The 13035-nt window shown below is 41.8% G+C and overlaps 1 protein-coding gene across 3 annotated transcripts in view; it reads left to right on the plus strand.

Annotated features, from left to right (window-relative positions):
• The window catches only part of UBR4 (ubiquitin protein ligase E3 component n-recognin 4), a 79437-nt gene that overhangs the window by 38427 nt on the left and 27975 nt on the right, over positions 1-13035 (plus strand). For 2 of the 3 annotated variants that reach the window (XM_049810013.1, XM_049801416.1), the window contains 19 exons: positions 89-200; positions 739-869; positions 1011-1188; positions 1381-1485; positions 1976-2131; positions 2786-2954; positions 3688-3784; positions 4226-4333; positions 4813-4929; positions 6116-6325; positions 7068-7217; positions 7928-8155; positions 8268-8346; positions 8816-9058; positions 10018-10186; positions 10802-10946; positions 11667-11752; positions 12288-12375; positions 12510-12703. In XM_049810013.1, the coding sequence (XP_049665970.1) occupies positions 89-200; positions 739-869; positions 1011-1188; positions 1381-1485; positions 1976-2131; positions 2786-2954; positions 3688-3784; positions 4226-4333; positions 4813-4929; positions 6116-6325; positions 7068-7217; positions 7928-8155; positions 8268-8346; positions 8816-9058; positions 10018-10186; positions 10802-10946; positions 11667-11752; positions 12288-12375; positions 12510-12703 (2765 nt within the window). The remainder of the gene's footprint in view (positions 1-88; positions 201-738; positions 870-1010; positions 1189-1380; positions 1486-1975; positions 2132-2785; positions 2955-3687; positions 3785-4225; positions 4334-4812; positions 4930-6115; positions 6326-7067; positions 7218-7927; positions 8156-8267; positions 8347-8815; positions 9059-10017; positions 10187-10801; positions 10947-11666; positions 11753-12287; positions 12376-12509; positions 12704-13035) is intronic. The other variant, XM_049818493.1, reaches the window with a different exon arrangement.

Genomic DNA, 13035 nt, shown 5'->3' on the forward strand with positions numbered 1-13035 from the left:
TGTAAGTGTACTTTTAGCTATCTTTCCAAATACTGTGAATAAGCACTTAAAGCTTAAGAAGTTTAATGATTAACTATTAACCCTCTAGGATCCTGCAGTGAGCTTTTCTTGCAAACAAGCTTTGATCAGAGTGCTGAGACCAAGAAACAAGCGGAGACATGTCACCTTGCCATCCTCCCCTCGGAGCAATACTCCTATGGGTATGCAAGTTCCATTCATCTTTGCCTTTAAATGAGCATGACCTACTTAATTTGTCAGAAAAGACAATAAAATAAAGTAGTCTTATACACAGATACTAAAAAAGACAAAAAACAGTCTTTCTCCTTTCTTTTGCTCTCTCTTGCCACCTGTAAAACCTGTTTTTGGTTTGTTTTTTAATAAACATTCACCTTTTCCTTGATCTCCTGGAATTCAAAGAGGTGATGAGATCTCTCTGAGATATTCGTCTTACAGTGATAGGGAAATCTGATTATTTTATCTAGGGTGTAGTAATCCAGACTGTGCATATTTTCAAGTCCTTATAAATCAGTCATAAAGATGTGTGCAGACCAAAATTACAGTATCAGATCTCCATCCAAGAGATGCTTTTTAGCATTGACATGAATTGTAGTTATCATGGAATCTATTAGTGGCTTGGGGTAAACTGAGGATAGCTTAGGTTTTTTTCCAGCATGAATTACCTTGTTCGTGATGATGTGAGGAAAGAGTGCATTTGTGAATTAATCCTTTGTAACTCAGGAGATAAGGATGATGATGATGATGATGACGCAGAAGACAAGCTGCAGAGTTCTGGGATAGCAAATGGCGAGCATATCCGACAGGAAAGCCAGGAGCAAAGCGAAGTTGATCATGGGGACTTCGAGATGGTGGTAAGTCCAGAGTGCTTCTCTTTGGAGCTTTTTAAGTATGTTAGGTATTTGAGTTTAATTTGGTTATGATGAATCAGTTTGTAGTGCTCCATTAGCTGGTGGCGGCTTGGTGAAAGCTCTCACTGTGTTTTCTCTCTGTAGTCCGAATCTATGGTTCTGGAGACTTCTGAAAATGTGAATAATGGGAACCCTTCTCCCTTGGAGGCTCTTCTGGCTGGAGCAGAGGGATTCCCTCCTATGCTGGATATTCCTCCAGATGCAGATGATGAAACAATGGTGGAATTGGCTATTGCCCTGAGCCTACAACAAGATCAGCAAGGTAAGATGTGGGCGTTATTGGCAGTCAAAAAGGTAAACGGAATATGAGGAAACTGGGAAGGAAGCAAAGCAGAAGCTGTTGATGTCATCACCAACAAAGCAAAGATAATAGAACTACGAAATGTACAGAGAACGCCAGAGTTAACATAATTCTCTCATAGAAAGATACTCATAATTTGTTTTCTTCTTGCAGGGAGCAGCAGTAGTGCACTTGGACTTCAGAGCTTAGGACTGTCTGGCCAAGCGCCCAGCTCTTCTTCTCTTGATGCTGGAACGCTCTCAGATACAACAGCATCAGGTAACTGTTCACTGCAAGAAATCAAGCTTTTTTGATTTTGACCTAAATAATGACTTAAAATTTGTTTGTAAATATGGTTTTGATGAACCAGTTACTACTATTGGCTTCATGTATTTTTGATAGTGTATTTATGGCCTTTTCCTGCTTTGATGGACTTTCACTGTAGGCTTCTGAGGAATTTATTTCCTCTCCTTAAAATAAAGCAGACAAAATAAACCATATACTGTATTTCCTTTGCATTTATAAACAACCAGACATTGTTCTTCAAGTAACTTGCATGACTGTCTATTGGATGAGAAGGTTTCCTTCTCAGGGTATCTCTCCTCCACTGCTTTTAGCAGGCTTAAATGTACTGATGAACACTTCTAAGTTCCCTTTTGATTTGTAGTTGAAAATTGACACAAAACCAAAGACAAATATTCATGGTTTTTCATTCGTAGCATGTACGTCTTTTGAAGTTATATCAAGGCAGTGTTTTTACTTGTAACAGCTCTCTTTATTCTCTTAGCTCCAGCGTCTGATGATGAAGGCAGCACAGCTGCAACAGATGGTTCAACTCTTCGGACTTCACCTGCAGACCATGGTGGGAGCGTGGGCTCTGAGAGCGGTGGCAGCGCAGTGGACTCCGTAGCTGGTGAGCACAGTGGTAAGTATCTCTTGCTGCGCCAGTGTCTGTGCATCTGTTTTCTACTGTAATAGGACTTCACCAGAACGAGAGGAGGTGGGTAATCCCTGGCAAAGAAGAAATCTCAGTTCCAAATAGATTGTGGCATGCATCATTTTATGGTTACTGCCAAAGTACCATACAGACTGAATATTTGCTCACTTTTTGTAGTTCTCTAGAAGTGTGGAATCTGCAGTGGTTTTTGCTGGCCCGTAATAAGAGAATGCAGTAGCCTAGAGCAAGACACTGCTGGATAAGTTTGGATGGGACAGAATTAATTTCTCTCTTTTTTGCTTGGGACTGATACGTGGGTAAAACAATCATGGACTTTTATAAAAAAAATTATGTCCTCACTGCCCATCCACACCTCTTCTGACTCGGTTTAAACTACTGCTGTGGAACCAATTCAATTTGGGCCATGAAGATGAGGCTGGCAGACAAAAGAATGCTAGGGGTGTTAAGTTGCATCTGTAGAAATGACTCTTTGTTAGCTTTATGAAGATAACCAAAGAAACCGTCTCCTTAGAACCATCATTCCAAAGTATAGTTCAGCTGCATGGGTTGCTATGAAGCACACAAGATTCATGTTAAATTGTGCTGACATTGTCTTTCCCTTTTGTTATTTTTCTTTTTCAGTGTCTGGTCGTAGTAGTGCCTATGGGGACACGACAGCCGAGGGCCACCCTGCTGGACCAGGCAGTGTCAGCTCAAGCACAGGTGCTATCAGCACTACCACAGGCCAGCAAGAGGGAGATGGTTCAGAAGGGGAAGGGGAGGCAGAGGGAGACGTCCACACCAGCAACAGGCAAGGGGCTTTGTTTTCCTCTTCAAGAATAGCACATCTGGTCTACAGTGTGATTGTTTATAGAGGAGTGGACTGTAGGTGCTGAAATTCATGGAGTGTGATTTGTGACTTTGTTGGATAGTAAAAATCAGAAGTCAGAAACAGAATAGAGCAAACTGCCATTGCAAAATGCCTTCCTCTGTGCATTCACCATATAACGTGTTACACATACCTAGTGTGTGTCCCACAAAACTGCTGCCTGTACGAGGTGATGAAAAAATCCTGCATGAGTCTAGCAAACAGAGGAATCACCAAAATCTACAGCTTGGGAGCTTGTGAAATTCAGTGTTAGTAAAAAAGTATGTGCAAGAGTGCTAAGCACTCTGGGAAAGATCTGCAGTTTTTCATTCTGTGGGAACAGATGCTCGGTCATTTTTACAGTGCAGTTTGGAACTGTTTTGTAGTATCTGTTTCTAGACAGTTGAATTCTGCAGGTGGTCATGCTAGTCAGTGTAGTTCTGAAGTGAATAACTACGTCCACTGTCAGAGTTGCTCTGCATCTTTGACATTGCTTGACTGTGAAGTCTGAGGGAGTCCACTCCTGTTGGTGCGGATTTGATGACCTTAGGGTTTCCTCATGCTCTGAACTTCTATGGTAAATTGCAGTGCTCCGTTGGTGATCCTGCTGGGTCTCATATTTCTTGTGATGTGTCTGAAGTGCTTTGTGTCTGATTCCTGGCTTCTGACTTCCCAGGCTGCACATGGTCCGACTGATGTTGCTGGAGAGGCTGCTGCAAAACTTACCTCAGCTGAGGAATGTTGGAGGCGTCCGGGCCATTCCTTACATGCAGGTAAGTGAGGAGGGCTTGGAAGTTAAGCCCTAATCAAACACTTAACCACTGCTACTACTACTGCTGGGTTTCTGTTTGCACATGCTTTTCCCTTCCTCTTTCCTGCCGAGTCACAGGGTGTGAGTCCATCTCTAAAGTGTTCAATCTGTTGCACAGCATTCCTTACCCATAGATTTTTGCTAGACTTACACCCTTTCTCAGTGTGGCGTTACAGCTGGCTGATGAGCCTAAGGGCTAAAATCCTTGAACTCCGATGTATTTGGAAGGGTCTTTTTGGGTTTATACTGAATATTCATATTAGGGTGTGATGGCGCAGGCAGAATTTGGGAATGAACATAGATTAATCAAGATAAAATCTGTAATGTTTTGTGAAAGATGATCTGTATTTATCTTGAAAACATGGAACCTGCCTTCTGTTAATCCTCTGACTTCTATTCCCAGGTTATTCTGATGCTTACAACAGACCTAGATGGAGATGATGAGAAAGATAAGGGAGCTTTAGATAACCTTCTGTCCCAGCTGATTGCAGAACTGTGCATGGACAAAAAGGTAAGCTTCAGTATGTGCACACGCTCTCGATTTGCTCCTTCTAGACAGGGTTTCTTTCCATGGAGGAATTAGATGCATGGGAGTTACAGAAACACATTGCTGTATGGATGTGTTCAGGCAGTTTATTTCTCTTGGCTCACTTTACATAAAGTAGAAAATGACATGAGTGTAACTCTCACTGTTTCCTGGTTCTGGCATCCACAAGTGAGCATGAAAATTTGTTTCGCTTGGATTAAACTCTTAAAACAGACATGATCAGTAATGCATAATTGACATATATAGCTTTTCATTTGTGTAATACTGTTCTCTGGCACCCAGGCCACTGTCTACCCTTATATTGAGGAATTTGTGCTGCTTTTTTAGTATTACTGCTTGAGCTTAAATTAGAAATGCTTTATGAGGATCAGAGCACTGAAATTTAGATGCTTAGGACATTGTGCTCAGCTCTGTAAGTAAGCAAGCAAGCTCTCTCCTTGCAGGATGTGTCTAAGAAAAATGAACGCTCTCCTGTGAATGAAGTGCACTTGGTGGTAATGAGGCTGCTTAGTGTGTTCATGTCCAGAACTAAGTCTGGATCCAAGTCTTCCATTTGTGAGGTACATTCTTCAAATTGCTTTGTCAGGGGCATGATGTGGTTGGGGGGCTTTTGTTCATCAAAGGTGGCCTAAAAGCTGCTAACTGAAATAGCTGGTGTAAAACTGAAAAATAATTCAAAGTGCTTTGGAAAAATTTATGAGGAATCTGTAATGTTACTTGACTCTTGTGAAAGATCTTTGCTGAAACTCAGAATGGAGGAAACTGACATGTAAAGACAACTGGATTCACTTGTTTTGTGCACGGTTTCTGACTGAGCTAAGGGCAGCACATTAATGATGTTATTTAAAACAGTCGTAACAGATTTTTTTCCTTGCATCTTACTGGTGCTGAAGGGGTTAAAGAGGATTTGTAATGTGATTATTGGAAAGCAATATGCTGCTGTGTCAACGTAAAAGTCGCTAAGAGGATTCCTTAGATATTTGTTGCTAAAAGGTACAGTAATAAGGCATAAAAAGCAGTATGTGTGGTGGGAAGGAGATTAATAAAAAAGCATAGAGGTTAAAAAATTTAGTCTGAACTGCATCAAATTTTAATGAGCTTATGAGCTGTGGGGTTTGTTTGGATTTACAGGGCTGCTTTAATAGTTTTATTTACAGTAGCTTTTTCTCCAGCCTTTGTTATTCACTTGAGCTTCCCACAGAAATCAAAGCTCATCGTCTTGCAGAATGCAGGTGGAGCAATACCTGGGTGGAGCAGAGGCTCTGAGCGGCATCTGCAACAGGGACTCTTTCTCTACCAGAATTCATGCCCAGCTGGCCAAATCCCAGATAAACAAACAGAAATCCCAACTTTAAAAAAAAAAAAAAAAAAAAAAAAAAAAAAAGAGAGGGGAAAAGAAAAAAAGCAGGGAAAAAAGCCCTAGTTGTCTAATCCATAGCAGAGTGGCCTCTGGCACATGTGTCGAGGGGAGATTAGACTTAAGAGGAGATTTTATTTGTTTTCCTTTACTAAGCGCTTGTTCAAAAGAGTCTCTGTAAATATTTGAGTTGCTTTTCATAAACACAAAAAACCAAAAACCCCAACCTCAAACAAACCCCAAACTTAAAAGCTGCCTGTAAAGTTTCATAAAAACCTGCTCTCTTATCCATTGTGTCAGCAACTGCTGTCTGATTCTCACAGCTTCCCTTGCTCTTCTGACACAGTGGTTCTCAGGTGCTTTAGTAATCCATCTCTTCTTTGTTTCAGTCTTCCTCCCTCATCTCTAGTGCCACTGCTGCTGCGTTGTTGAGCTCTGGTGCTGTTGACTACTGTCTGCATGTGCTGAAGTCTTTGCTGGAGTACTGGAAAAGCCAGCAGAATGACGAGGAGCCTGTAGCCACCAGCCAGCTCCTGAAACCTCACACTACTTCTTCTCCACCTGACATGAGCCCTTTTTTCCTCCGTCAGTATGTGAAGGTGAGTCTTACCCTATACTGTTAGCTTTACATGACCTGCATTAAAAGGCTGCTGCACAGAAGCAAGTAAAAGCATCCTTACAGAACTGGTTTTCCCTCAGTAGTACAATTAAAATCCATTCCCTTAGTGCATAGTTAGAACTAGGGTTGCTCCGAGTTCTCTCAGAGCAGCCCAGCTCACTGTATCTATCGATGCACTCTTAAACCAGGCAGTTCTGTGGAGCTGCTGTCACTGTTTCTGGTTGAAGTGTTAATCTTCCTGAAGGGAAGCTACTCCATTGCATGACTCCTTTTGCTTGGCAGGCAGAATTTCTGAACCAACGCTACTTACTGTGGCAAGGAAGCCTAGCAGTTGATGGGGATTTCCACACTAAATCCCAGACTTGTTCAACCACCATGTGCCTTTATCCTAAGATGCTGCTGGGGAGGGGTGGCTTTAATATCTGTACAGGTGCAGTGAAAAAAGCCTAGTTAAATGTAAGAATGTCTCCTAAGTAGAAAGCTCCTATGTTAAAACACCCTATTACTACAGACTAGCTTACTGCATCCTAACAGTTGCATCTGAAGTCCTCATGCAGGTTTGTTGGCTTGTTTTTATTTATCAGCTGGGAGCATTTCTTCTGGCTGCAAAGGTGCAGAAAAGCTTTGTATTTAGAAAATCAGTAAATATACCCTGTAGCTTGTCATGACACCACACTGGGAGTGTTTGATGCCAGAGCCTGATTGATTGCTCTTGCTTTCAGGGTCATGCTGCAGATGTTTTTGAGGCCTACACTCAGCTCCTGACAGAGATGGTACTGCGGCTGCCCTATCAGATCAAGAAGATTGCAGATACAAACTCCCGCATCCCACCTCCCATCTTTGATCACTCCTGGTTCTACTTCTTGTCAGAGGTAAGTGAGAACGTGATGCACCTACAGATTTTAACAAAAAAATTCCAGTAATGTTACCTTTCATGGGAGAGATGAGCTTTTGCAGAACCGATCTCAGATCCATCTCTGGTTTTTAATCCCCCTTGAAAGAAGGTGAACTGTTGGCTCTGCTTTATTCCTGTTGAACAGGAGTATATAGGAAAGCATACGTGAAAAATAAGATTGGTATTATTTCCTGTAATTCAATGTTTGCTGCCAGGAAACTCAAATAGAAAACCTTCTCTGAGATGGTAGAATGTAACATTGTGCTTGGCTGTTGGTGCTTAACTTAGTCCTTAGAAAAGAAATCAGTAAGTTATTTGGAGTATATCTTTTCAGTTCCTTTGGTTGTGTAGCTTCCTACTTGAGATAACAAGTTATCTTAGATTTGCACAAGTATGGGGTAGGATTTCTTAATTAGGCTTGACTAGCTTTTTATTTGAGGTCACAGATGGTTTTCAGAGGCGGTTTCACAATTGCACAGCTCAGGATGCTGCAGTATTGCTGTGCAGTGTTTCTTCTGCCTGTGACTTACTCTTACAGGTGACTTTACAGTATCTTAAAGCTGACAGATTCGTGAATGCATCTCCCATATCTTTTCTTTTTGTAAGAAAACATGTCATATTTTTGTTGGGACAGGTTGCCTAGTGGTGAGTTCACAGTACTGATGTTGTAGGCTTTTCTTTGTCTAGTACCTGATGATCCAGCAGACTCCATTTGTGCGCCGCCAAGTCCGCAAGCTTTTGCTCTTTATCTGTGGATCAAAGGATAAATACCGCCAGCTCAGAGACCTTCACACGTTGGACTCTCATGTTCGTGGAATCAAAAAGCTCCTAGAAGAGCAAGGCATTTTCCTTCGTGCCAGTGTGGTCACAGCAAGTTCAGGCTCTGCCCTGCAGTACGATACGTTGATTAGCTTGGTAAGGAAAAGCGTGCCATGGTACTAGGAAAAAGTGTACGTTGCGTTTATGTAAGATGTCAGTAATAGAAATACTGACATGGTGTTTAATCCTGTCCCATTGTGCCTTTCAGATGGAACATTTAAAGGCTTGTGCAGAGATTGCCACACAGCGAACAGTAAACTGGCAGAAATTCTGCATTAAAGATGACTGTGAGTTCTTTCTCTGAGAGCATGGGAAGGAGCAGAGGGGATGCATTACATGTCTTGGTTTCAATCAAGATTTCTCAGATGGGGAAGCTCAGCAGAGAAAAAGGGAACACAGCTGAGAGTTTTGAGTAGGACTGAACTGTTTCCAGTACTAATTATCACAATGCTCTAATTGCATCTGTTCCTTAGCTAAAGAACGCAATATGGTATAATGGATAACTTGCAAGAACAGGAACTGGAGATCTGCGTTCTCTTACTTGTGCTGCTGTTGTTCCAGTGTGTAATTTTGGATGAAACATTTTACCTTGGTGTACCCAAATGTTATGCTTCTGTAGTGTAGGGACAGGAAGGTTCTGTGAGTTTGTGGGATGGTCCTCATCATGTTGAAAGGGTTTTTTGTTTGGGGTTGGGTTTTTTTTGTTTGCTTGTTTTTTTAATTCAGGCTTCAAAGATTTTCTTCTTTTCTCTGCAGCGGTTCTCTATTTCCTCCTTCAAGTCAGCTTCCTGGTAGATGAGGGAGTGTCGCCAGTTCTCCTGCAGCTGCTGTCTTGTGCTCTGTGTGGCAGTAAAGTGCTGTCTGTGGCTTCATCCTCTGGATCATCAAGCACCTCTTCCACCTCTGCTCCTGCAGCATCGGGCTCTGGGCAGCCAGCAACACAGAGCAAATCCTCCACTAAAAAGAGCAAGAAAGAAGAAAAGGAAAAGGAGCGAGAGGGTGAGCTGCAGCTGTGCCCTGTTCTGTGGTGGTTTCAAGGATGAACACTGCTCCTCTCAACCTTTCTTATGCTATTTAGAGAGGACTGCTTGCTTTTCGTTGTGATAAATACTACTGTTGTGAAAGGGTCATGGCTCGTGGCAAGGGCACTTGCAGACTACAGCAACAATTAGGAGAGAAGAGCAGTTTTTTACCATATGTAGTTTGGAGAGGGGCAAAGATGAAGCAGTATGCTCTAAGAGTTGGGGCTGAAATTAAGAGGTGGGACTGAAATTAAGTGCTGAGTATATTCCCAAACCCACTGTATGTATTAACTTGAGTGGGCTTTAAGTTGTCTACTGGAAGTTACCTATTCTAGTGATGAAGTAGCTTCCACCTAACTTGCCTGTCCTGGGTTGTAGGAGGTTGAAATGCTCATGGGGATTAAAACAAGTACTGGAGATGCACACCCAGTTAGCTCTGCTCTTCAATGATTATGTTCAGACTTGTTTCCTCTGTTTGACTTCTAAGCTATGTTGGAGCCAGGGCTGCTGCTTAATGGATATCCAAAGTCCTGGGAAAGTAATTAAGCTTTCCTATAAAAGTCACAGGCATAAATTCTCTCTTGGCTTTTCTTCAAGGAACCATTTTGGCTTTCTCTGTCAGACAATTCTCTTTTCACTGAGTCTTTTCACTGTCCCATGGTTGATCCTTTTCTTTTTATCAGAATGTGTAGCACATTTCTCACATCCTTACTGGCAAGTATTCCAGCAGTTTTCTTCTGTGATAGTCAGGAGTACTAGGTTATATTTTTTGAAAGAGAAAGGAACATTAAACTAGCTTGTTGCCTGAAACACAGTAATTTTTCCCCATTATCCTTGCTCTATGATCTATAAAATAGGAAGCTAGCCTGCCTGTGAGGTGCTCCACTCACCTGCTGTCTTAAGTCTGTCTGTCTTCTGCCATCTGGTATCCCCTAGGCGAGAGTTCGGGCAGTCAGGAAGATCAGCTGTGTACAGCTCTGGTGAACCAGCTGAACAAGTTTGCTGATAAGGAGACCCTCATTCAGTTCCTGCGTTGCTTCTTGCTGGAGTCTAACTCGTCCTCCGTGAGATGGCAGGCCCACTGCCTTGCACTGCACATCTACAGGTGAGCTGGGAAGGGAGTCTCTGACCTGGCTCCTCTTAGCCAGTCTCAAGTCAGTTATGGAGAGCTCTGTCCTTGTGTAAGAGTTAATGCCTCTGTCTTGAAGGATGCTGAAGCTTGGAGATGATTGCACCCCTTTGAATTGCTCACACTATGTTGCAGTTACTGGGGCTGGAGGTAGAAGTTGTTACTTACTTGTTACTGATCAATTTGAGTTACCATCTCCCAGGAGCATTTTATTTTTGTCTGCAGAGTCTGGCTCCTGACATCTACAGGAGTAGGTATTTGTGGGCAAGTGAATTTCTGAGGCAGATGCAGACTCATACAGTTAACAAGTTGGGAGTTATGTAGGGTAAAGCACACTTTTTATGGTGCTGAACTCCTTCAGAACTCTATTCAGTTGTTGCAAGTCGGCTGCTTTCGTTTCAGAGAGTGCTAGAAAACAGCTGGTGGCAAGAATCGATGAGATTTAACTCTGTGAACTCTGATGTATAGCAAGATAACAGTTTTCAAGTTTGGTGAACTGTAGCACCTATTTTACTTTTGAATAGGATTGTGTGCTATGCAGTCTATATAACTATCTTTACAAGCCTAATTGATATGTAATCCATTCAACAGGAACTCTAACAAGTCTCAGCAGGAATTACTGTTGGATCTCATGTGGTCAATCTGGCCAGAACTTCCAGCCTATGGAAGAAAGGCTGCCCAGTTTGTAGATCTCCTGGGATACTTCTCTCTGAAAACACAGCAGACTGAGAAAAAGGTACGGTGTCATTCTGAAAAGGAGGTACAGCATCCCAGGTTCTGCTACTTCCGATGAATTATGTTACTGTTCATTTATGATACCGCTGGGACAGATTTTCTGTCAAAAGAGCTTCTGGTGGAAATTATTTTTCTTCCCCAAATTTCAATGTTAAAAAAGGCAGGGTCCTTAAAAAATTGGGGAGTGTGGATTTTTTGTTTTATTGTTTTGGGGTTTTTGATGGGGAGGATTTTGGGGTTTCGGTGGGTTTTTTTTAATTTAGAGGAAAATTTTCCCACAGGAAGCCTTTGTGGGAAAATACATTTATCTACTAGTTCTAATTTATAGATTTTTGATATTTCAGCTCCTAGAAATCTTTTGTAACCATGACTTTTGAACAAAGGAAGTGGTAGGATTTCTTAGGGGACCAGTGGGCTTGAGAACAAGTAATTCAGACGCACTGATACTTGCATATGTATGTTTAAAGAGCTGGGAATGCCTTATGAATCTTGGCAGGCATTTGCAGTGATTGGCTGACAAATAGCACTGTTATTGTGGTACAGGTCTAATTTTAGGATCTATTACATTCCTGGGTAATGATTTAACCACATAAATTCCTGTGGGTATAGTGCATGCATCTTCTTGGGGGACCTGGAATACCACAAGATGAGAAATCTTTATGTCTTTGTAGCAATAAAAAAAAAATGTTGAGAAGACAGTATTTTCCTAATTGTATTTCAGTTGAAGGAATACTCCCAAAAGGCTGTGGAGATCCTCCGGACTCAAAACCACATTCTTACCAACCACCCTAACTCCAACATTTACAAGTGAGTTACTTCTGACTTTGATCCATTTCACTAAAGAGCTTTTCAGCAGACGAGCTGCGATCCACAGGGGAATACACAATTCTTCTAATAAAATTGTGGTGGAGGAAGGACCCCTACTGAGATTGCATGCTTGCTGCAGCTGGTCTTGGGAGAATAGCTGGTCTTGGGAGAATAGCAGATGCCTTTCTGCCATCTGAAAAATGTGACATTCTGTGTGCTATCAGCAGTAGTTTGACTTTAGTGTTTTTGCTTTCATTTTCAGTAAATGTTACAAAATATTAGGACCAATTGGAGAATATAGACTTGCAGAATTAAGTGTTGTGTTCTTATTCATACATTGGCAGTTAATACTTATACTAAAATGCTGCCTAGAGAAAAGCAATAATTTTCAATGTGCTTTACATTGTAACTCTTCTGTTACTAAATCTGGAACTGGGGACTACAGGTAAACTGAAACGATTCTGATTGAATGGCTTGTGTTTAAAACATGGTGAATGCCAAATTACGTATGTCAATGTTCTTCCCCTCATTCCAGCACACTGTCTGGGCTGGTGGAATTTGATGGCTATTACCTGGAGAGCGATCCTTGCCTTGTCTGCAACAATCCGGAGGTGCCCTTCTGTGTAAGTAGCTGCTATTCTTAAAGCCTTTTTAATTATAGGGATCCCAACCGTTTACAGCAGCACGATTGGCTGTTTTTCTGAGTTTTTTGGGATGTAATCATATAGGCAGTGTGTTCTTGGTTTTGTCTTCTCAGTACATCAAGCTTTCCTCCATTAAAGTGGACACGAGGTATACTACCACCCAGCAAGTGGTGAAACTAATTGGCAGCCACACCATCAGCAAAGTGACAGTGAAGATAGGAGACCTGAAACGAACCAAAATGGTCCGAACCATCAACCTCTATTACAACAACAGGACAGTGCAAGCCATAGTGGAGCTGAAAAACAAGTATGTTTGTCCATGTTTTTTGTGTGCAAGTCTCTGAATTTGACATTACAATCTCTATTGAGGTTCCTGGCTTCTTGTTTTAGCTAATGTTCCTTCTTAGACTATTACTCATCACTGTCAGCCCACATTGAGTGGGATTGTTCTGAATCTCCTCCAAAAAATTGTCGAAGATGCAAATTTCACCTGGAGCTTGAAATATGCCTGTAAATTTTGTGTATGCAAACTTTGTACAGACTGAGTTTTAAGCACCTAACTTAATTGTGTGGAAACCAGTATTAATACCAAGAGCACCTCCTGGAGAGTTTGACTTGGAAAAGGATTTGGATGTTGCA

The sequence above is a fragment of the Accipiter gentilis genome, chromosome 1, assembly GCF_929443795.1.
Source record: "Accipiter gentilis chromosome 1, bAccGen1.1, whole genome shotgun sequence".
NCBI classification, from domain to species: Eukaryota; Metazoa; Chordata; class Aves; order Accipitriformes; family Accipitridae; genus Astur; species Astur gentilis.